This window comes from Hippopotamus amphibius, chromosome 1 (assembly GCF_030028045.1).
Source record: "Hippopotamus amphibius kiboko isolate mHipAmp2 chromosome 1, mHipAmp2.hap2, whole genome shotgun sequence".
Classification (NCBI taxonomy): Eukaryota; Metazoa; Chordata; class Mammalia; order Artiodactyla; family Hippopotamidae; genus Hippopotamus; species Hippopotamus amphibius.
The window spans coordinates 212,315,483-212,341,138 of NC_080186.1; the positions used below are offsets into that span (position 1 = coordinate 212,315,483).

At 34.8% G+C, this 25,656-nt stretch overlaps 1 protein-coding gene across 14 annotated transcripts in view; it reads left to right on the top strand.

The window, feature by feature from the left end:
- The window catches only part of SSBP2 (single stranded DNA binding protein 2), a 311,861-nt gene that overhangs the window by 211,574 nt on the left and 74,631 nt on the right, over positions 1 to 25,656 (top strand). For 12 of the 14 annotated variants that reach the window (XM_057740161.1, XM_057740080.1, XM_057740146.1 and 9 more), the window contains one exon: positions 15,113 to 15,202. The exons of the other annotated variants lie outside the window; for them this stretch is intronic. In XM_057740161.1, coding sequence (XP_057596144.1) covers positions 15,113 to 15,202 — 90 coding nt within the window. The remainder of the gene's footprint in view (positions 1 to 15,112; positions 15,203 to 25,656) is intronic. 14 annotated transcript variants of the gene reach the window in all.

A 25,656-nucleotide genomic window follows, 5' to 3' on the forward strand; every position in this document is an offset into this window, starting at 1 on the left:
AGGCACAGCTAAGCGCTGTATATGCAAAAGAGGAAAACAGGCCTTACCCTTTAGAGCTAAGTATTTTCAGACTGAACAGAGAAAATCTCAATATAATGTGGTACTACAAGAGAATTTATGCAAGTTACAGAAACTATAAATTCTTAACATTTGAAGGTATATATTGCTGTAAGTACATACCTAAGGTAGGGATCAATTGTTTTCTCTGTAACATAATAAAAATGGAAAAGAAGGACTTGAAAAGAAGTAGGTTTAAAATTCAAGGTCAGTAAGATTGTTAAAGTAGTTAGGGAATATGGAATTTCTGTTTTGGAAACACTTCCTAAGAGCCCAGTTGTTAGTAAATGAATGTTCTTGCTGAATGTCTTAACGTACATTCTACGTTGAACTGATGTTTCTCCCCTCCCCCTCTTGCACTCTTCCCTCCAAACCTGATGCAATCCCGTGCTACCTGTCTCATTGCATCCTAGCAATGCTTATACCAGAAATCTGGGTCATCCATGACATGCGCTCCTTCCTTACTCCTGTTTTGTTGGCCTTCATCAATCCTAGCAGTTTTTAACTTTGAAACATATTTTGAATCTATTCACATTTCACATTTCTTCTCCACTGCTGCCCAAACACTTCAGCCTATCACTATGCTACCTCAGAGAGGAATCTTCTCTTGCCCCCTGCATTTTATTTTCTCGAGGGGGCTCTCAGAGTTACCTATTCAAAATAATAGCTCTGATGATCACGTGCTTCTTTCTTAAAACCCTTTGTTTACTTCATATTGGTCCTATGATAAAGTTACATTCATCTCTCATACCACACATTGGAATCACTGATTCAGCCACACTGACCTTCCTTAATGTTGCTTATACTCTGTCACTCTCCTGCCCACCCTAAGGTCTTTACTTTTTAATTCTTCTAGTTTGTAATAATTTAGTTCTGTTGCCTCATCTTTTAATTCGTGGAGTTTTTTTGTTTGTTTGTTTGTTTTTTGCCCCTTGATCACAAACACTTTCTTCAGCTCTCTGCTTAAATTTTACTTCTAGGAAACATTCTGTAATCCTCGAAAGTACATCTCCTCCTTTCTTTTTCTAGCATTTACCACTTCGGTAAATAAATATGTGTGTAATTGTCTGTTTCCCCCTCTAAGATCATAAACTCCTGGGAACAAGAATAAGGTCTACTTGGTGTTGTATCAGACTTGTAGTGGGCATGGCACAAATATTTGTTGGATGAAAAATGCACTAATGAGTAAAAATTATGAGGTCAAAAAGTTGATTTAAAAATATAAACCTAAAACATCTCAATCTTGTCATCACTTTAAAAACTTCAAATTTTTGCAATTGAATTCAAAGCCATTTTATGTGGAAAGGCTGTCATTAAAATTTTTTTAATTCAAAATTTTTTTAACCTTATTAACCACTATTTACAAAACACTGTACCAAATGAATTTTGCCTGCTTCCAAAAAGCAAATTAGCTATTTAAGGATAAAATTTCTTATCTTGAGAATATCCAGAAGAATGTGGTATAGTGTCTGAAGGCAGATAGTTCCCTAAAAGGAATTCCAGATGTTTTGAGGAGTGTTGGCATACTCTAGAGCCTACTATGACTTTGTAAGATTTTGTATATTTGTTTTAAAAAGAAGACACACTAGCTCTTTGTGTTGAAACTGTACTTAACCATCCTTTTCTGATAACTAAATATCTTATATATCAGTGAACATTAGTGATTACTCTGGAGCACTGCAGTTGAAGGTTAGAAAAAAATGGTAGATCAAGTTTAGCCAAATGTATATTAACTACTGTCCTATGAGATTTACTTTTTTAAATTAAAGCAAATCTTTAGCATGATTTTCTTTACCTTTGTTTCTCTGTTCTAATAGAGAGTACAAGTTATTTGCTAAATTTCTCATTTTTTAGTCTGCTTTTAGTATTTTTATAGTTACTATTTTTAGGATCTTTGATAAGGCATTCTTTCTCCACCAAAATATTACACAGGTATAAAAAGCACCCTTTGCAGGTATCCCTTAATCTGTATGTTTATATGTGCTAACATACAATGTTTTGTTTTGTTTTGTTTTGCCTGTGGCAGCAATTAAATACCTTCAAACAGTGGCAAAATTAAGCGAAGTTACACTTTATATTAATAAAGGTTTAGAAAACTGGTTCAGTGGCTAAGCCCCTGTTTCTAGTTTGGAGTGATGTAAACAAGTATTTTCATTTATTATCTTATTATTTTCATTTTGTGACTTTTACAATCTGTTATGCCACTTTTTAAGAAAACTAACATCTTTTAAAACTAAATAATATTTCTGCTTGTTAGTTTCAAGTTCTCTTTTTATTCATGATAACTTTTGTGGATATGAGAAAATAAATGTTGAAGCTTTAAAAATTAATCTTTGTATGGAAATCATCCTAAAATATTGTGATGTAGTGAAAAAATTTAAATTTTCTTTTTTAAAACATATTAAAATTTTTCTTTAAGCATATTTGAACTATTCTATATAACATTTAAAACCTTTTAGAAATTTGTTGCATTAGATGTATATTGTTTCAGGTCCATGCTAATAATGCTGTTAAAGGAAACTCAGAATTAATAACTTTAAATTTCTTCCTATAAAAGATGTAAATTACAAAAGAGAAAAAGATATTTTGGAGGTGTGCCTTTTTGTGTAAACTTTTTAACTGACTCAGAAGGGATGTGACTTTTTAAAAGATGAGTATATAATGGTTATCTTCTTCCTGGAAGAGTTAAATACATAAACAAAAATTACAGTGATTCTTGCTATTGATACAGAGCTATACTTCCATGACTGTAATTTGTTCTGTGACAAAGTTTTAGAAAAAGCACTTCTTAAATAGAGTTTCTGTGGTCATGTAATCAGAATAAGCGTGGCTTGGATTCTAAGACAAAGCCATTGTAAGATGACAGAGTAAGCAATTGAGAGAAGGGCATACAGCAAACCATTGAGAGGATGTCAAGACAGGTTAGTAGATGTGCCTTGGAGATCTTAAGAGACTAATAGCAGGCAATAGGCTGAGATATGTGCAAATGGTCATCATTAGGATGCTAGAGAACCGATGGGAATGCTCTGTAGGTGGAAAAAGCTATGCATAGGGATGAGGGAAGGGTCATGGCAAGAAGTAATGATTAGAGATCATTGATATCAAGGGAATCCAACTGCAAATACTGATGACTTGACTGTGGAAATGGAAGTCCAGTGGCAGAACGTACTCCTTCAGAATTAATATGAGGAAAGAACTCAATAGAATGTTTTCCTATTGTCTCTAAGGCAGTAAGATGCTAGTTGGATGGGAACTGGGACTGAAACCCCAGCAAATGGAGGTAAGAAATGGACCTTTTTCTGGTACAAGGATTGAGGCTGGATCCTAGTTTCTTTGAATCAGTGTACAGGGTCAGGGACCATTAGCAAAGTTGACGTGATGGTGAATCCTAAACTGTGGTTTCAGTTGTCTTTGTATTCTCCCTATTCTAGGAGCTAGCTTGGCTGGAGTCTAGATGAGATTGGTGGAGCCTTCAGCTAATAGTTAAGGAGCTATTCCTTTGTGGATAAGAAGAAGGCAGAGTTAGAGTCCTGGCAGGCAATTATAGCTGAAGAAAAGATACTTCGTGTGCCATTCTTCTCACTGTGCTTCCCTGCTCTTAACTGTGGAAGGGAAAAAACTGAGGGTCATGATTCACAGCCACCAAAAGATTTGTGAGACCAAGAATACTGCAAAACTAAGCTTTGTTAAGCCCTAGGAGATATTTTTTGTTTATTTTTAATCAGAACAGTTGATTTAATCAAAATTATAGTATTTGCAAACAAGCACTGTGCAACAAGGCAAGTACAAAAACCTCTAAGGATCCATAGAGTTCCCTAGTTTCTAGATGCCCCATGGAAAATGTTCTTCAAAATGAAATAGTAATTTGGGGGGAGGAGTGTATTAGTTTTCTATTGCTAACATAACAAATTACCACAAATTTAGCAGCTTAAAAGCTTATTATATCACAGTTCTATAGGTCAGAAGTCTGGGTTGACTAAGCTGTTTTCTCTTAGGCCTCACCAGGCTGAAATCAAGGTCTGGGCCTGCTGGGTTCTGACTAGGAGGCTCTGAGAAGAATCCACTTTCAAATTTATGTAGGTTGTTGGTAGAATTCAGTTCCTGGAGGTTGTAGGAGTCGGCCAGAGAAGCTGCTCTCAGATTCTAGAGACCATCATGTTCACAGGCTCCAGGGATTAGGGTTTGACTATCTTTGGGGGCTTTTCTGCCTACCAGAGAGGAAAACAATTTTTTGCCAAGGGATGAATGACTCTGATTATCCAATTTCTCTTACCAGTAAGAATAGTTAAAATACCTAGATGCCAAATAACTAGAAGCTTAGGGATTTTTATACTGAATCAGTAGTGTAGAAAAGAGACAAAGGCTTCTATCTTTGAGGTCAAAAAGGAAAAAGTAGGGCAGTGACCAGAATCTGTAACTGTTCAAAACTTGTGAAAGAGGGTACAACATTAGTATTTCTAACAACTTTTCCTTGTTTTTCCTTTAAACTGTGGTATTTTGAAATACTGTTTAAGGTTATTTTATTAAATGTTTGACTAAAAGGTTTGTAGATTGGGGCAGGTAAATTCATATGAAGACAGTAAATGTTTCTTAAGCACTGAACATATATGAATGCTAAAAATGGGAGTCTTAAATATCCCCATTTTGTTTCATTTTTAAACAGAAAATTTTATATGCTGTTTATCTGTTTCCTTAATAACTCATAATTATAATTTTGAGGAGTAATTGCACTAGGTTCAAAATTCTTTGTGATCAGAATGAATCTGTGCATCTTAGAACAGCCCAGGCACATAGTAGGTACCTAATATTTGGGATGCATGTACATATGAGAAAGTAATTGCCTAGAACTTAATTGTCTCAAAGGAAATTCTTTATGTCAGACATTTTTCTTTTTTCTTTTTAAATTCTATTGAAAATATGGAGGTGGAGAAAAGTTCATGTGGTAGTGCAGAGTCCCTAAGTTCATCTTGGGAAGTACAGTCTTACCACTTGTTTAAACTGAATTATTCTCTACATTACTTCAGATTGCAGCCTAATTTTATTAGCTTATTTCAATTATATATATATATATATATTTTTTTTTTAGCTATGAAAATGCGATATTTTTATTAATAATAAAACCATGCATTTCCAGGCCATAAATTAATCAAGGTCAATTATATATTTTTTCTAACATGTTACATGTTATTTCAATTATATATTTTTTCTGCGTTTCAAACCTATAGGAGAGTGTAAAAATAGTACAGTGAACACCCTACACCCATCGCCTAACTAAATCTACCAGTTTGTCAGCCCTTTTTCTTATAATCTACCTTTTTCTGATTAAAGCTGTATAGAGAATTTAGGGAACCTGATTTCTGAACTATGAAACGGCTGTTTTGAAAATTTACGACTAAATCAAAAACTGCCTGCTAGAGTATTCTTTAAGAATGAAATCATCACTGTGTTGATCAGGGTCCTTTTGCATTTCTTTTGCACTTAAAACATTTTTTAGCACCCATAGCTGCTTCCCTTCTGTTGCCTATCGTATTTCCCATGCTTCTTGGCTTTTGTATGAAAAAGTTAGCATTTTGTAGAAATTACCAGCCAATCAAAGCACTCTTTTTCTTCTACATGGCAAACATCAGCTGTAATATTTAGGATCAACTCTTTTACACTTTATGTTTCTAGGTGCTCAGGGGCTACTTTTGATTTTTGTTTTTAGTGCTCTTTCTGGGTCTGTTCCTCTTTTGGAAGCATAAAGGGTTGAATACTATGCTCTGGTTAATTAAGGTTCTGTGAAAGCAATATATGAAATATTTCTAAAACAAGCCTAAAAAGTACACAATAGTCAATGATGCTGGTTCTCTGAACTCTAAGAGGGTGACTGAGTGTAGTGGACTGGGGTAGAAGCATGTGGCGCTAAAAGTGAACTTGTGAAGGTAATGCAAACAAATGCCCAGGAATGATGAAAGTGATTTTTAGATTATTTCTAGGATCTAACTTTCCAAAACAGGAAAACTGGTTCTTCATGGTCTGAAGATTAAAATGTTTCATGTCTTATTGAAATAAGAGCTCTGTTTTAAGTTAGAAATACCTGCATTTTATTTAAGCTTAAATTTTAAGGATTAGGTTTAAGTTAGCATTTGGTTTTGTTTTATAGCTATTGACAAAACTGGCAGTGTGTATCTTTAACCTATAATAATTTTTATTTATATTATAAATAGAAATATGAAACTTCAGAAAGTATGTGAATGTTTTATTAAAAATCAATCAATTATATCATTCTAGCAGTTAATTTTATGTATCCACCCCCTTCTTTGGTAGTTTATATTTTACGATTTGTGTAATTATAATCATATACCCAATTCTATATTTGGCATGTTTTACATAGCACTATATCATAAATAAACTCCTGTGTTTCCCAAATAATTCCATTTGTAACTACGATTTTTAACAGTTGAAACACGTTCTATCACTTATATATACTATAATTTATAGAAGTATTATATTATTGCTGAATTTGGGGGTTACTTCGAATATTTCTTACTATAAATATATAACAGTGAACATATTTTTTGCATACTGTTTTTCTCATAGTTTGGAATTTATATTTGAATAGTATCTGAAAAGAAGGATCACTTAGTCAAAATTTATTAACTTTTTATAGCACATGATATGTACATGTAAAGTATACTGACCAGTTTCCCATGCCACTAATAACCTATTAAAATCCTGTCCTGGAAAGATTCCTAAGCATATTTCCCAAGTTATCAATAACATCATAACTATTTACTTAGTTGCTAAAAACATTCACAAAGAATGACCCTTTAAGGTGTGCCAGATCTTTCCTTTACATCTATTAACTGAAAAGGTTTCCCCCCAACTTTCTAGCATCAGAAAAATATAACCCAGGTATGATCATTGAAAAGGTTCACATCATTCTAGGCAAGAAATTTAGAGATCAATACTTAGATATGAAGAGAAAAGCAGATTACATTACAAGGAACAAAAATCAGGATGGTATTAGACTTCTCTGCAACACTAAATACTAGATAATGGTGGTATCTGTAGTTTTGATGAGAGTCAAAATAGACATTTGCATATATAAGGATTTGGAAAATGATATTCATACATCCGCTAGCCAACTAAGAAATATATAAAAATTAAAATTCTTGAGTAGCACAGTTACGTGTTTTTAAACCGATAGGGGAAAAAGTCAGACAGAGGAGTTATTTTTGATGCTGAAAGTATGATTCTAAAACTGAATGCAGAGGTCAAAAATTAATACTGAAAGAAGAGATGATGAAACCAATAAGTTTATGCTTAAAACTCCAGATGTGTATAATAAGGGTTAGGAAATGGAAGAGGGGGATGTAGAATAGGAGGAGAAAGCTAACTTCATTTTTCATAAAGAAGGGTAAACAGTATTGTTTGTCTTAACATTAGTACCTTTAAAGCTTAACTTTCTTTTTTCTAATTTTAAAGTACATATCATTAGATGTATATTAGAGTGCTTTTCTGCTAACAAGTGAAATAGTTAAATATAGTATAAGTTGAAAAATAAATGGATGGGAGATGATTTGATATATGAACACACAAAAAAGCTCAGTCTGGAGTATTAATTTTGGGCAAAAGATTCAAGGCAGTGATTATTAAACATGAAAAAGAAAGGAGAAATGGACAAACAACAGTTGTAGGGTATTTATATATCAATATTTGAAAGTGCAAGGGGACAAAAATTAGAGATTGTATAAAGATATTAGGCAAATGGATAAAAATGTGGACCAAGAACATGGATATTTTATTAAGTATCCCTTAGAAATTATGAAAATTGGTCATTAGAGCACAAAAAATTATTCAACAAATTCCTAAATACAGAGGTTGTAGAGGATATCTTATCTAGACAATTTGGAAAGCTAGAAATTAAAAACTAAAATAAAACCTCCATCTATTTGTAAATTAAAGTATATCTTTGGTTACATCTGCAAGGTTTGATATTAGTGTTCTCATCTTTTTCTAAATTATCTAATCAGTATAATTTTGGTTTCCAGTTATATCCAATAACTCTTTGAGAAACAGAAATTATACTTCTTGGATGATTTAGGAAGAAAATTGGGAACACCACCATCAAACCTTGCAAATACCATCAAAGGTAAATTCAGAGCCAAATTTACAGTTTTGTATTCTTTATATTTTAAAAAAAGGAAAATAAATTAGTTACTAATTTATCAATAAGTTTGAAAATAAAACTTTTTTAATAAAAAGGAAAATAGAAATAATTTTTTTAAAGAAGAAAACATGTTAATTAAACAGAAAAAAAAGTGAACTCATAGAACAATTCCTGGTGGCAAAGATAATGAGAACACTGATTCAGTTTAAGAGAGAGAAAACAAGTCAGCATCTGGCTAGGGCCAGCAGTTCAGTAAGGCCGTCTAGGGCAGGTGGGGAGGCAGTGTGCCACAAAGTCATCCAGAGACTAAGGCGAGTGGGGGCTCTGCCATTGTTCAGGGCATTGGTTTTATAGGAGTGACAGAAATTAGATCTCCAATTAAACGTAAGTAGGAGTCATTCTAGAAGTGGTGCATACCTCTTCTGCTCACATTAATGAGAGCTTAATTCTTGGTGAGGGCAAGGGAGACTGAGCAATGTGGTGTAGCAGGGCTGTCATGTCCCTGGCTACAGTTCTATTACCATGAAAGAAGAGGAAAACAGATGTTTGCAGTCTACTAGCAGTCTCTTACAGTTGCTACAGAGGACCTTTTTAAGCATGTGAAAGTGTTGTATATGAATAAAACTAAAAATCTCAATGAAGTGAAGTTTCCTGGGAAAAATATAAATGAACAGAATTGAAGTAAATAGAAGCAGAAAATATAAAAAGAATAATGACCATAATTACTTCCAAAATTGCTTTGTATTCAGGCAGTTTTTACCACTGCATATTTTTTAACTTTACAAAGTAGATAAACACCACATTATGTAAATTTCTTCAGAGCATTATAAAAGAGTTTGCCATCCAGTCCATTTTGAGAAGGTAGAATAATCCTAATGCTTAAATTTGAAAATATAATCCAGCAAGGAATTTCCTAAACCTGTCTCATTTAGAATATAGATGTAAAGATCCTGAATAAAATATTAGCTAATATAATTTATTAGCGTATTAAAAGGACCATCCATGATAATCAAGCATGTCTTATAAATACAATCAGGGTTTAAGAAAACTATCAGTATACAACTACTTATATCATGCTTCCCAAGAGAAAAACCAAATAATATCAATCAAATATGAAAAGGCAAAGTGTCTTTTATTATTCCTGATCTTTGAAAATTGTTTTTAAAATACTAGGCACAGAAATATTTCTTACTATGATAAGGAACATGTCTTCAACCAACCGCTAAAATATTTAACTGTGCTCTGTATTAAAATTGTGAAGACAGGAAACCTGCCACAGGGACCTGCTTAACCACAGTTTTGATTTCTGCAGTTTCAGTTACAGTCAACCAAAGTCTAAAAAAAAACTAAATGGACGATTCCAGAAATGGAAGAACAATTCATAAATTTTAAGATGCGCACCATTGTGAGTAGCGTGATGAAGTCTCACCATGTCCTACTACATCCCACCTAGGACGTGAATCATCCCTTTGTCCAGCTTGACCCACCCCTTAGTCACTTAGCAGCTGCCTGGGTTATCAGATCCACTGCCGTGGTATCACAGTGCTTGTGTTCATTATTATTTACTTAATAATGGCCTCAAAGCACAACAGGAGTGATGAAGGCAATTCACATATACCAAAGAGAAGCTGAAAAGGGCTTCCTTTAAGTGAAAAGGTGAAAGTTCTCAATAAGGAAGAAAAGCAGTCGTATGCTGAGGTTGCTGAGATCTATGGTAAGAACAAGTCTTCGATCCATAAAATTGTGACAAAGGAAAAGGAAACCTATGCTAGTTTTTGAACCTCACGCTGCGGAAGTTATGGTCACAGTGCATGATAAGCTCTTAGTTAAGGTAGAAAAGGCATAAAATTTGTGGGTGGGAGACATGAACAGAAAACGTGTTCTGATTGACAGCATTGTGTTGGGCCAGAAAGCATTGAGCCTCTACAAAGACTTCAGCAAGAGATCCCCAGAAATGAGTGACACCAAGCCATTTACTGCCAGTAAGGGATGGTTACACAGATGCAAGAATAGGTTTAGATCAGACAATATAAAAAGTACTGCAGAGGCTGCATGTTTTGATGAAGAAGCTGCTGCCACATTTCTGGCAGAGGTGAGGAAGTTGATTAAGGAGAGAGACCACGTTCACATAACTTTTATCACAGTATATTGTTATAATCGTATTATTTTATTATTATTGTTGTTAATCTCTTACTGTGCCTAATTTATAAATTAAACTTTATCATAGTTATATATGTATAGGAAAAAATATATATATATAGGGCTCAGTAGTATGCACAGTTTCAGGCATCCAGTGGAGGTTTTGGAATCTATCCCCACAGATAAGGGAGTCCACTGTATCACCATTTTAAATGTTTCTCAAACAATATTTATATCTGACTTAAAAATAATACAAATGTCTTAATAGTAAAAACCAATAATTCTCTGCCTAGTCTCTCCCTACCCACTCCTCCCTTTAACCCTCCTTCCAATTCCTAATAAGTATATCACTATTTTAATTCCTCTGTTATTACTGTCACAACTTTACATATACTTAAAATATTTTTTCCTTTTCCACCAAATGTAGACTTTATAACTTGACTCCCCAGTGTATAGTTAGGCAGCTGGTTCTGTACCATCCTTAGTAATGACTAAAACTGTTAGTTATTTAATGTATAGACTCTTGATAAATGCTACTTATGTTGTAGTCAATTACACCTTAATTTTATTTTTAAGCAAAATTTTCTTTTATGTCTGTTGTTTTGAAACCTCCTTACAGACATATATACAACTTTTTTTTTCCACCAGAGGCCACTAGTGATAATAAATAAGGTTAAAATAAGAACTCTTCTAGCTTTTATTTCAGATTTTTATTTAAGAAGGGAAAATATAAAATAATGGTAATACCTGCCTGTTCTTTAAATTCAGAAATAGGGAATTAGAGAACAAAAATATTATTAAAATTCAGTTATATAGTAGCATTTAAGGGAAGGGGCAAATGGGAAATGCTGTTGGACATAGATGCAAGGGGAAAATAAATAACACAAAGAGGAAGGGGCACAGATTGACTTGTGCCTTCTTATAGTACAAAGATGCAAAAACAGAAAGTCCAAAACAGGAGACTTAAAGATAAATATATGGCAACATGAAGAAAGATTCCATGGTGACTCTTTAAAGTTCATTTTAGTATATCCTTGGGAAAGCAAATGATTGTTCCATAATTTAGTTCATTTGAAAATACCAAATTTAATATATTGTATTTATAAAAAAACAGGTAAAAATTATATTAGTGATTTGGGAAAATATTTTAAAAATTAAAAATAAAGTTTTCACTTTCAAAAAAACCTTGAAATTCAAGTTACATGACAGTAAATGATTTAAGAACAGTTAGAAAATACATATCTGAAAGTATACGTTAAAAGCATACAAAGTAAACCAGTAAAAAAATACTTTTAATGAAAATATTTTTACATTTTCTCCAAAGTCTTATATATTCAGTTTAGTAAGGAGAAGTATTTTAAAGCCATATTATTTATATGGCTTTCTTTTTTTTACGAGAGGATATAAAAAGTCAACCCTAAATAATTGTGGATATATTATATATAAAGGATTTTCCATGGTATTCTAATGGGAATTCACACAAATCCAGTGACACTAATGCTCTGTAGTAGTTCTTAGTATAATTAAATTATTTGCTCTCCTTCCATAATTTAGTCACAACCACCCAGAATAATATTATGCACACGTTATGAGTTAGAGCCAGCAACAACTTTCTGTGGATCCTCAAGTCATGAGATAAACTTGTCTCATGAGTTGGAAGTAAACTTGAGACAAGTCTCAGAAATTCCAGCAATGAAACCCAAGAAATGTGGTACTTCCGTCTACGTAAAGTTCTAGTCCCCCAAACTTGATTCTTCTTTAGCTGACAGTTTCAAAGCATGTATTATTTATATTGCTGCCATATATAAATGAGCAAGTTAGGCAGTTTGAGAAATGTACTCTTTTACAGAGCCTAGAGTACACTTAGTGTACCTCTGCAGTGTCTATTATCAGACTAGTATTTGTTATTGATCAAAATGGTGTACCAAATGGTACTCTAAGCTTAAGTCCACACAGTACGATGAAGGAGGGAATTATCCCTTGTCAATAAATCCCAGAAGAATGATGGATAATTTAGCTCAAAAATGTGATCCACAAAAGTGAAGTTCGGACTGAAATGCTCTATAGCAATGCTTTGTACTGGTAAATAAACTGGATAATTACTAGTACTCTGTTCGCTTCGATTTGTGTCCTTAGGCCAACCCTAGAAATTGCTGTTGCACCAGAAAACTAAAGCATTGTGCTCTATACTAGAAATTATGTAGCTATAAAACTTTATTTTCAAGACACCTCTATTGTTATGGTCAAAGTGTGATTATTATGAAAGAAAAAATTTCTACAAAATTCTTGTGAGGGAATAGGTACAAACTATTAAAACGTGAGACGTCTTTAAAATGTAGGAAGGCATTCTCAACAACAAAGAGGCATGTTTAAATCAGTCACCATACCTGATCCATTCATTTGCTTGGTTGATTCGTTCATTCCTGACTATTTCTGTTTAAAATTATAATTCCTACCCTCTTTACTGGGAACTCTCTATTTCCTGCTCTTTCTTTTCCTCCATAGCATTTACTGGTTTTTTTTCCTTCCTCACTAGAATGAGGATGCTCTTAACTTCAAAAGGGCAAGGATTTCTTTTTCTGTTGTGTTAACTGTGCTGATGTAGAGCTTGTAGGAGTCCTTGCCAAGATATATTTTGATCAAATTTATCAAATAATTTTGAAGTCATAAAATGAAAATTCAGAAGACATTTCAAAGATTTAACTTGCTTAAATCTTCATCAATATCATTTGTTTCAGTTTTAAATAATAGCTGAAAAAAAAACCCTTAGGAAACATATACAGTGAAGAACTTTGAAAAGAAAAACTAGTATATTATATACCTTTAAACAATGTAGTCCCCCCAAAAAGAGAAAAAATAAAGGTGCCAAAGATGACCCAACATCTTTACTTGTTAAACTTTAGTTTAGATGTGAAGAAACATTTTTTTTTTCCTTTAGGTAGGCAAAAGCTTTTTTTATATACTTGCTAGGCAACAAGAATTGCGGGAGAAATAACATCTTTGAACAACACTAAGGAGGTGCAGCAACTTACTGAATTCTGTTTTGTTTTTGTAAACCTGTTCAACATTGTAGTCTACATTTCTATAAAAGCATAGGTGAGTGTGGTTTACAAACTTGTCTCTTTTTTTAGGTAAGTCTTTTTTAATTGCAAAAACAGGTTTCTATTCTGCAGTTAATTAGAACAATAGTGACATCCTATGTCTAGCTTTTAGTACTAAGAGCAACTTCCCCATTATAGTAATTGACTGTCAAAGGATGTAGATCAAATCTTTCTTCCTAGATCTGCCTGTAACCATATATATTTAAAAGAAGATAAATGTTTGGTGCTGAGTTTTTTTCTTACTCTAACATTGTGTATTAAAATTTCACACAAGTTTAGTTAAAATGAAAAAAGCAATTTGCCTTTCATTTTTTAAAAACATGTTGATATATAATGCAAAATAGAACAATATCTGACAGATGGTAGGTATTCAATTAATTTACACTGAATGAAATTGCATGTTTTTGCTTAAAATGGGATGACAGATTGATGTTTCATCTTAATATCTAAGAAATATTATTTCTCCTTTTCATATGTTGTATCGGAAGTTTAGAATTTTGGCATTCGTAGGTAACCAACATTTTATATAACCACATTTAAATCCAGGTTTCCTCAGGCAGTACTAGCCTTCATTGATAGCAACTTCCAGTACTATAGAATAAACATGTCTTAGTATTTTTATCAATTTATATACCAGGAAATATATGCTACCAATAACTGAGATATTATATCTTCTAATGGAATATTAATTCATGAATGAATAAACTGATACATAGGTGAGAAAAGCATAACAAATATACTAGATCCAGGATTTGTTATGAGTTCTTTTCATAACAGAACTGTTGGATTCGTACTGATCTGTCTCCAGCATATTTCTGGTCCCTTCTTGACTGTTCTTAGTATTTGTAATGCGTCTAACCAGATTGAGGGATGTAATCCGTGGTTGTAAAATAGTTGTATGTATTACTGCTCTATGTAATAATTAAATCTAAAACCTTGACTTGATTACAAAGAGCCCATCCCAAAGTTTTTCATAGTCCTATTTCGTGAAGCTGTAGGATTCCATGAAATAATTTGCAAGTAAAGTAGACTTTGAATTTTTCAATCTGATTTTTTCATAATCTGTTTATATGAGACTAATCTCTCCAAATCTAATTCCTTTCTCTTATTCAATCTCCTAATTACCTTTTCATCCTCACCACCCTGTTTTTGCTATCAATTATATTTTGGCTACCAATTGTAGTATATCAGAAAGTGAATAATGTGAGTGTTGCCACCCGTAGACAGAATTACACATATTTATGACAGAGAAAAGCATAATCTGAAGAGTTCTATTTTCCAGCTCCTACAGCCTTTTTCAAACTTGTTACTTAAATATTTACCTATTTGTTGTTGATGTTGCCATTTCAGAAGCCTGTGCCTTAAAGCATTTACTTAAACCTTTATCATTTTATCTTATTATTTGCCTTTTATAAATTACTCAAATATACCATCTTATTAAGGTTCTATGACTTCAGAAAGTTCAGAGACCTGTTTAAACCAAATAATTTAGTCATATACTAAACTAACTGCTATCTCTTAGTTTACCTCTGGAGTGGGGGAAATTACCAATATTTGTTCCCAGGAATGAAAAGCTTCCCTTCCTATAGTCTATTATCATCAGTCTTTGGTTTTGTGCCTTCTCTGTAATGATATAGGTTTGTTTCTCCTTTATTCTTTGCAGAGTGCTGCAGCAGCTCCCAGTCCAGTGCTAGGAAACATTCCCCCAGGAGATGGCATGCCAGTAGGTCCTGTACCACCAGGGTTCTTTCAGGTACTCAGAGAAACTCTGACTAGGAATGTTAAGGCATAGGAACTCCTGTTTGATTTTATTGAAATATATGAAGGAGAATGAGACTATTTTACTCCTTAAGGTAAACATAATGCTGTGCAGCCAACTCTTGATTATTCAGAGACGGGTTCTCTAGTATGTAGATTAGCCCTTCCTTCCAATGTTTTATTTGTTGTCAAATTTTTATTTGGATATTTATTTTGCCATTTCACTGTTCAAGTAAGAAAGAAACGTAGCTGAAATGCAAATTAGCCCATTAAGCTAACTGTGGTGAAGATTAGGTGGGAGAAAAGGCTAATGGATGAGGTTTTGCCGTCATATATGGATTTTAGCCATCCAGGCCATCCATATCTCCACAGACTAACGATAATCAAGATTTGGCTGTACTTTCACGCTATGGCTAAATCATAACCTATTCATGTATCAGAATTATAGGCTATTAACAGTATATTTTGAGAATCATCTTTGTGGCTTTTAAACTGGAACTTTTATCAGTATCATTATATAACATTTATAAAATCAGATTTTAAAATACACGTTAGTGTTTTAAATTTGCAACAAGTGCATTTATTTTAGCAAAACATGGTAGTGATTTTAGAATTGCATCAGGTTTTAATTTTCTGGCATTCACATTGAAATCTGACAGCTTTCTAACCAAAACCAACATCGATTCTGAAGTTTTGTTTTGTTTTTTTTTAACTACATAGTTAATTTTATAACACCCTGTGAGAAAATTAGCGTGAATTTAGGAGTTAAAAACTACAGTTGGAAGGCATCACAGGAATTAATGTAATCTGCTCTGTTGTTAATGAATTACACCAGGTACTCATAAACTAATCTGTCACTTTAGTGGTTTATATTTTCAAAGTCCTTGATAATCATTTGTTAATTAATACATAGCATCATTACAGTATAGATCAATGTACTTATAAATGTGAAAATGGAGAAATAAAATTATAAGTAATTTTCCACAGTTCAACAATTGAATAAAAAAGTTATAATTAGAACCTAGGGATCTTCCTTGGTGGTACAGTGGTTAAGAATCTGTCTGCCAGTGCAAGGGACAGGGGTTTGATCCCTGCTCAGGGAAGATCCCACGTGCAGCAGAGCAACTAAGCCCATGAGAAAAAAGAAGAAAAAAAAAAAGAATGTTAGGCTGGAATTTCCTAGGTGGTGCAGTGGTTAAGAATTTGCCTGCCAATCCAGGGGACACAGGTTCAATCCCTGCCCCAGGAGGATACCACATGCCGTGGCCCATGCACCACAATGAGGAGTAACCCCAGGCTCCTCACAACTAGAGAAAGCCCATGTGCAGCAACGAAGACCCAACACTGACTATTAAATAAATAAATTTTTTAAAAAATTTTAAAAAATTTAAAAAAAAACATAGAGCCTAGTACTAACTCTGAAATGTAAAGTCCTTTAGGATATGCCTATTTGTCTGGCTACTCTATGTTAATATTCAGACATCTTAGAGCTCACATTCTGTCTTGATATCCCTTTCTTAAAATCTAGGAACATATTATAACTCTTAGTTATTAAACAGTCACTATTTAAGATAATAATAGCTAACACTTAGTAACTGCTTACTGTATGCCATGCTTTGTTCTAAATGTTTCACATGTATAAACTCTTAATCCTCACTGTAACCTAGCTGTAAAGTATTATCATCATTCTCATTGCACAGATGGAAAAACCAAGGAGCATGATAAGCAGTTTGCACAAAGAAAGTCATAGGACTGGGATTCAAAGCAAGGCTTTCTGAACTTCTGCCATGTACTTTACCTTTTAAAGTTTATAGTTAATCATTATTCATTAAATATTTCTAGCTCATTTTATATTTTTTCTTCATGCTCTTATTTCTCTTGCTAAGAATAGATTGGAGTTAGGGAGTACATCAGAAGAGTTTATCTACTTACAGGAGCTAGTAGAAGCTCTCGAAATGGCACTTTAAAAAAGAGGGGATGGGTTGGGAAGGAAGCCAAATTCTTCCTAGGGTTAAACAAAGATGTATAAACCTATACATCTTCATTTTTACATTTTGTAGAATTAACCATTCTCCCCTTGCCTTCTGCCTCAGTCTTGGTAGGAGTAGTTGAAACATAATTAACTTTTGTTTTAATCCAATTAGATAAACATTTGACTATTACTAGATGCCAGGCACTGTGGTAGGCATCTAAAAATGAGTGTGTATAATATGTACCTTCCTGCATCTCATTGTCTAGCCAGTGAGTCATTATTAAAAATAAATAACTGTAATACAGCAAGATATGTGCTGTAACAGAGTAAAGTTCTATGTTGACCTAGAAGAGAGAGCTAATAAGTCCCCCTGAACTGGAACTAAGAGTTGTTTGGGAAAAGTTTTCCAAGAAAACAAGGAGAGGAATGATATTCCAGAAAGTGGGAAAAGTACAGTATAAGCAAAAGTGTGGAAGCATCAGAATGATCTGTGCAGACGTGTATGACTTCAGAGTACACCTGAATACATTCAGAGTAATATGAATGGAAAGCAGAGGGGAGGGGCAGGCAGGAATTCCTGGAAATGAGATTGGAAGATAAGCTGTAGCGTCTTGAGAAGGGCCTTATATGCCATGTTCAGAACCTAAGTCTTTATTCAGTAGGCATGTAAGAGCTGCCATAGATCTTTAAGAAGGGCAGTGACCTGAATTCAAACTATAGAGTAGACTTAGGCTTTGCTAGGCACCTATGATATAGTTGTATGCAGAATCCCTGCCCTCAGAAAACTTACACTGCGGTGAATGAGAGGGAGGAAAGGCAATCAGAATTTAGAAAGAAAATGGCTATATTAAATGAGTAGTGTGTATCTTTGGAGCAAATCAGAAGGCAACCACACCCAATCTTGGGAGAGTCATTCAGTCATTCTGACATTCAGTCATTGTCAGAAAAATATTGTCAAAAAAGTAAATAAAATCCAAATTGGCATCTAAAGATAGATTAGGCAAAGGAAGCAGGGAGAGATGAAAAGAATATTCCAGAAAGAGGGGAAAAAAAATTTACGAAGACCCAGACCAGAAAGGAGAGAGACCAAATAATTCCAGAAACCCGGAGCTTAATTAGCTAAAGGGAGAATGGCTGGTGATGAAGCTCCAGAGGAACCTTGAAGAGCCTTGTAGGTTAGTTAAGAGTTTGAACTTGATCTAAAGGGCAGTAATAAGCTATTGAAGGATTTTAAGCAGGAAAGAGGCATGTCCATTTTTGCATTTTTAGAAAAATCACTCCAGTTATAAGGTGTAGCAAGGATTGCAGAGGGACAGGTTTGAAAGTAGGGAGACTATTTGGGAGGCTGTTACAGTAATCCAGGTGAGATTTGATGATAGGGACCACAAAATGAGAAGTAGGTTTCTGAGATAGGGACCATAAAATGAGTAGGTTTGAGGTGGGACAGAGGAGGTTCCTGTGGGACCTCCAATTAGAGATATCCCTTATGCCGATGAACATACTGGTTTGAAGCCTAAGATGATGATCTAGGCTAGAGATAAAAATTGCAGGATTGTCATCATATCAAGGACCTGAATCCACAGGTGTGGACTGCTGGTCCAGGGAGAAAGTACAGAATGAGAGGGGAAAGGGGTATACATCTGAACTCCAAAAACACTAACACTTAAAAGAAGAACAAAGGCAACAGAACCCATTAAAGAGACTGGTGCAGGCTGCCAGCTGGTTGGCTGTGTCAGTAGCTCAAGACAGAGGCTCTGTGGACCTACTGAAGAGCAGTGGCAGCAGGACTGGGAGGAAGAAGCAATGCATAGTTACATTTTATAGGCCTTAGGTGATTAACCAAGTTAGGGGTAGCGGGGAAAGAGTTGGAGGAATCAAGGTTGATTCTGGGGTTCCTACTTTAGGCCCCTGGAAATTTTTCATGTCTTTATCTGAGTTCGGAAAGATAGGAGGTAGAAAAAGTTTTAGATATGTTTGAGCATGATTAAATGTCATTCTTTTTTATCCAGGAAGACTGCTCCAGCTAATCCTTTAAATACTCATTTCCCCTATTCAGTAAGCTTAAGTATGGCCAGTCTCCCTAGAAATGCTCTGAAATATTGGAGAACTCAAGTCCTCAAACTTTTAAGAAAGAAATGGTATGTTATCTTTGGTAGATATGTTGGAATCAAGGTACTCAGATGTTTCCTAAACATCAGTATCGGTTTCCTGTCCTCCAGCGTGATTCTGGCCACAATGCCTGCTGTTAATGAAGACTAGCTGCCTTCTATAAGGAGAATTAGCACCAAGACAATTTTAATTCAAGTCCAGACACCAGTTTCTAATCCAATTCCATAGAGAGAATGACATCCAAGAATTATCCGAAATATGAAAATAGTTTTGAATCCCCGTTCTTAGTGAGGAAATGCAAAGCTTATTTGGGCACAGCTGGAATGGGACTAGACCAGGAAAGGATTGAGCCTATTAGAATTTAATGAATACATGAAAGTAAAGAAAGGAGAATTTCTAATTAACGCATAAAGCTTCAACAGCGTCCACGGTTCTGAGCTCAACTCACTATGTGATCATACCATAAGAAGTACTTTGAAAATGTTCTCCGAAATAGATAAACATACTCGTTTTATCTCTGTTTACACTGCAGAACAAGCCCCCTCCTTTCCATTATAAGTATAGACTTAAATACATTACCAAGTGGAATTATTACAAACTCTAAATTCATAACAACTGCATTTGAATAACAATTAACTCACTCCAAAATAAATAATTATGATTAATACCCCATACATTTAATAAGTCCATCCTGGAAGACAGTCTCTAGATTAGTGTCTGTTTGTGACAGGTATCAGCATGGTTCAGAACTAAACCTTGACATTTTTTATTGAAATGGGAGCACTTCTGTTGTTGAGTAGGAGATCAGTTAAGTAAAATCAAGGGGAATAGTTGGACATGCAAAAGGAGGTGTCAGTTTAGTAAAATAAAGCCATTTGAAGTAATACATATTTATTTACTTGGAGTCTTTTATCAAAGGAGTAATCTGTATAAGAAACCCTATAAATTCTCAAAGTGACTTACCATGGAACTGGTGAATGACTTCAGAGCAACTTTCTTAAATCAAGGAGTGTTGCTGCTGGGGTCAGAGGGAAGATAGTAGAAGTGGCCATTGATCTAACTAGAGTTTGGCAGTTTTGGTGAAAGAAGATACAGTATTGTGGTGTGAATACACCTAATAGGCCCTCAGAACTAAGTCTATATTCTGACTCTCCTGTCCCTATGCGAAAGTTTCATTGTATGCTAAGAAAATTGAATTGTGCATTAAAAAACTTCAATCTGCTGTATATTCATTCTCATAGCATTCTTACTAAAAGTCAGGCAAAATTTGCTTCCGGTAGTTTTATCAAATAGGCAGCATTAATCCTTGAACTGATTAGATTTTCTTCACACTTACGTATAATAATCAAAATAGTTTCGTAAAATATATTTATAAAACAGAGTTCTCATTCATTTATGTTTTTTTTTAAAAGATAGACGACCGTTAACCCTGTTACCTTAAGAAGTTTTATAATTTTCTAGATTTGGGTAACAAGAGATCTTCTCTTGTGAATAACTTATACTACATTAAAGAAATGGGCATTTCTTCTTTCAACCAAAAAAAATCTGAGGGGAATGAAAAATATTTTTTCCTCTTTTCTGCTCTTTACCACAAGAAAACTTTTAAGAAAACCATATCTTTTTTTTAATCATTCTAACTAAATGCATCTATAACTTTTATATAAAAACACATTGTAATCTTTTAATAGGTCTAATGTGGTTATCTTTGAGTGTATAACTATTGTGGGATATACTTGTAAATATCTAATTTTGAATTCCGCATAGCCTTTTGTTCATTTTTACCATGTATTATGTTGTGTTTTGATTTTTATCTTGTTACATTTGCTGTATTCTTGAATCTGTAGTCTTCTTTACTGAAAACTGTTGAAAACTAGTAATATATTGATGATGGATTGTTAATGTAAGGCTTTGACATGAATAATATTATAAATACTTGTTGAAGATAAAGTATACCAAGTAATTTAGTTTCAGACTACAGTGGCCATCCATATTTTAAAATCTGAATTGATCAAAACTCTGATATGGTGGGAAATATGTTGCAGCAGGTTTGTAAGTCACATTCTGTTTACAGGCAGAATGTTAGCAACAGTAAAGCGGCTTTGCCATCTAGTGGTGGTGTGCCCCTGTCTCTTCTTGTTTGGGTATATTTTGCAAAGGTTCTATTTTTAGCAAGACTGCACTGTAGCAAGCTGACCTAATGCTTTGACATAGTAATAATGTAATAAGAAGAACAAAAAATAGAAGTCTCCCCTTTTCTCCATGGTCTAGAAAAAGCTCAATATAAATGACATTCATAAAGCACCAAAGACAAAAACAAAGCTCAGCATAATACGATATCCTTGATATTTTAAAAGAAAAAGAATCAAAAAGGAGAAAAATAATTATTTAATCTAACACTTGAAACTGAAAAGGAAAGACAAGAAGAAATGTTTTTACAAGCCCTGGGTAAATGTTTCTGGAGGTAGATATTTATTTGACTTATTTCTGGACGTAAGTCCTACATTTTGAAGATACCTTCGTAACTAAGCACACTCCTCTTCCTATTCAGACTTTGACAAAACAACCGTTTTATTATCAGTAGCACCTGTTTTACCCTATTATTTATACATATAGTAGTTAAATAGTCTCCATGCCTTCTCAATTCCCTTTTATTATTAATCTCTCTCAGTGGTTTGCCTTTTCCTCTTATCCATCCTGATCAAGGTTGTTTCAGAAATTAGTCTTAGGAAATACTCTAAACCAGGAGATGCTCCTTTTCCTTCTCCCCAGAAGTTGTAGATATCATCTTACAAACAAGATTAATAAGCATATCATTTCTTAATTTGAATAAGCAGAGTACTGAATATCTCAAGTTGAATCGACTTACTGAACTATAACATTTTAACATTATTGGTTTATATACTTTAAAATTCACGCATTAAAAATAGTATTTCTCAGAATTAAATACACCAGGATTTGGAGAGTAGAGGTGGGGGAGGTTACTTATTTATCAAAGTCCAAGAAGTAAAACTGAAAGTTTAATTTTCTTAAAAATGTAATTTTGAATCTTTAAAGAACAAAGATTCTAAATATCAAGAACAGAGCAAGTCTTTCTCTAGTATAAAGATAAAAGCAGCCCCCAAAAGTAAAGGTGCCTGACAGCTGCTGGCTTTGATAATGCTTTCCTGCAGTTGTGGTAATAGTTTTTCTGGCCTCAACTATTAGAACAAATTAAAACCGCTCAGCTTGAGTAACTGAGATTTTTTTTTAAATTGCAGTTTCAAACAACTGAAGACCCTACAGTGGTGACTAGATGGACAACAAGCAAAGAAGGGAGTGTCAGGGGTTCAGAGTCTTTACTTGGGCTTTCAGTTAGAAGGGAATGAAATAGTTTCCTGTTAGAAACCTTACTTTTTCCGTTTATTTATCAAAATGAGTATTTATGAAAAAGTTAACTTGGCTATCCTAGGCCAGTATCTTATTATTGAAAATTCTTCCCATAATGCTTCTATTTTTATTATAGGTCCTTGGGAAACAAAAAATGTATAGCAACTATCCAAAGGCAATTTATAACAGAGTCTTAGTTTTTTATTTAATGTTGGTTACAGAAACAAAAATGTCACCATTCTTTGGGGAATTAAAGATAAGGAGTGGATTATTAAATATAAGTCAAATATTAAATATATTGCAAATCCCCTATATAGATGGGATAGATTTGTCTTAAGTATACATAAGGATACCTTCAGCTTTTTGGAAAATGGCTTATTGGACTTCCCTGGTTGCCCAGTGGTTAAGCACAAGTAGTCCCTGGCTGGGGAACTAAGATCCTGCATGCCGCACTGCACAGCCAAAAAAAAAAAAAAAAAACATTAAAAAAAAAATATATATATAAAATAAAAAATAGCTTATCACTAGCTGGTGTTCTGGAATAATTTATCTTCTATTTATATCGGAGGTCAACAAACTTTTACTGTAAAAAGCCAGATAGTAATTATTTTCGGATTTGAAGGCTTTGAAGTCACACTACTCAACTCCGTTATTGTAGTGTAAAGGCAGCAATAGACACTGTGTAGTCTAAAAGTATGGCTATTCCAGTAAAACATTATTTACAAAAACAAGTGGTGGACCACATTTAGCCCATGAGCCGTAATCTGCCCCCTCCTAGTCCTTATGAATATGGTCACCGCTAGGTAGCCTGGAAGAAATCCAAAGGCTAAGGATGAAGAACAGTGTTTCTCCAAGCATGTTCTGGGTGCTATTGGAGAGAGTCCTGGGGGTCACCCGCCTCCTAGTGTATCAGAATTCTTGGTGGTGGGGCCATGGCACCGGAAACCCTTTGGGTTTTGTTGTTTTTTATTTTTAACAGATGAGTCTTACAAGCTAAAATTTGAGAGCCACTGGCTAAGATTGCGGATGACATTCAGCAACAAATATTTATTGCCTGCCCCCACTGCCACCCTGCTCCCCGTGCTAGAGCTACTGACGTAAACAAGCCAAACAGAAATCCTTGCCCACACCTAACCTAGAGTCCCCTATGGGAGACAGTAAACAAAAGAAATAATTATTTTTAAATATGTGATGTGTTAGATTGTGATAAGGACCAGAGAGAAAACATGAAGCAGAGAAGGAAAATAGGCAGTGTTGAGGAAGTTCTGGATGGGGTAGCCACAGAAGGACTCCTCAAGAAGATACCATTTGAGTAAAGACCTGAAGGAAGTGAGGGAACAAGCATCTGGTGTCTGAAGGAAGTGTTCTAGGCTGAGGGACAAGCAAGGATAAAGCCCCTGGTTCAAATGCACGACTGGCTTTTTGCAGGGACAGTGAGGATGCCTCAGGAACTATAGTGGGGGGTCCGCTGGGGAGAGCAGGTGGACGTGAAGCTGTAGGCAGTGGAAAGCCACATGAAGTAGAACTTTGTAGGTCATTGTGGGGATTTGGGGCTTTGCTCTGAGAGGAGGATTTTAGCAGGGTCTTTCTGGCTGCTGTGTTGAGATTCATCTGTGGGAGGGAAGTACAGAAGCAGGGAGATGAGTTTGGATGCCACTGCAAAATGTGAACAAGAGATTATGGCTCAGGCAAATTTGGTAACAGTGGTGAGACGTGATTGGATTCTAAATGTATTTTGAAGGTTAGAGCCAACAGATCTTGGTGATGGTTTTGATATGGGTTGTGAAAGGAAATGACAAGTCAAGGGTGACTGCAAGGCTTTTGGTCTATTCAGCTGGAAGACTGGAGCTGACATTTACCTGTGTTAGGTAGGTAAAACTGCAAGAGGAGGTATGAGGGGAATATCAGAAGCTTAAGTTTGAGCTTGTTAAGATGAAGATGATTACTAGATATTCGAGAGTATCAGATCGAGTAGGGAGCACTGAATCAGATCTGGAGTTTTATGATTGAGGCTTGGGCTAGAGGCATTTGGGAGTTATTAGCTGTGAGCCTGGATGACATCACCAAGGTAACGAGTAGAGAGAGAGGCAAGAAGTGCAAGGATCCCAAGGCTCCAATGTTAAGAAGGCAGGAAGATGAAGAGGAAGCCAGCACAAAGAATGGGAGGGAGGAGCACAAGAGTTAGGAAGAAACCCAGGCAATGTGGTAGCCTGGAAGCCAAGAAGAAAATGTTTCAGGGAAGTGAGGAATGATCAGCTGTGTCAAATGCTGCTGATAGTTCAAATTAGTTGAGGACTGACAACTGACCATTGGACCTAATGAGGTGGTCACTGGTGGCCTTGATGAGGCCAGTTTCAGTGGAGTGATGGGGTTGACAGCTGCCTAAAAGTGGATTCAGGATAAAGTAGGAAGAGAGAAATTGGAGGCAACGAGTGTGTCCAACTCTGTCAAAGAATTTTGCTGTAAAGGGAAAGTGAGAGATGAGGCAGTAGCTGGAAGGAGAAGCGGGAGAGGTCAAAGAAGTGCTGCTGGGAGTGAAGTGTTGGTTATTATAAACTGTTCATCCCTGCCGAGGGACAAAGAAAACATCTCTGCTGGCACCTGTGGGCAGAGAGTATAGGCTGTTGCCAGGTACCATCTGTTATACCCAACAGTCAGGTATGATCTTGAGTCTGAGCTATAATGCCTGGGAAGAGAGGAATCAGATCTTCTTTGTACACAGCAGGATGCTTATCAAGAAAGAGTAAAATAGAATTACTTACTAAGGTTGCCTGCAAATGTGACTACTACCTCTGTTCTCTCATTTTTATATTCTATAAATAATCTGACATTACACATACCTTTGACATCAGTAATATTTTCTCCACTCAAATTCGTCTTATCAGTTTTATTCTGTACATTTATTCTGTATTTAAGACGTGGTTCAAAATGCATCTTTTAAATTGGAGATGGGGAAATTACTTTGCACAATGTCAGTTCTCTCATCTTGCTTATTTTGTACT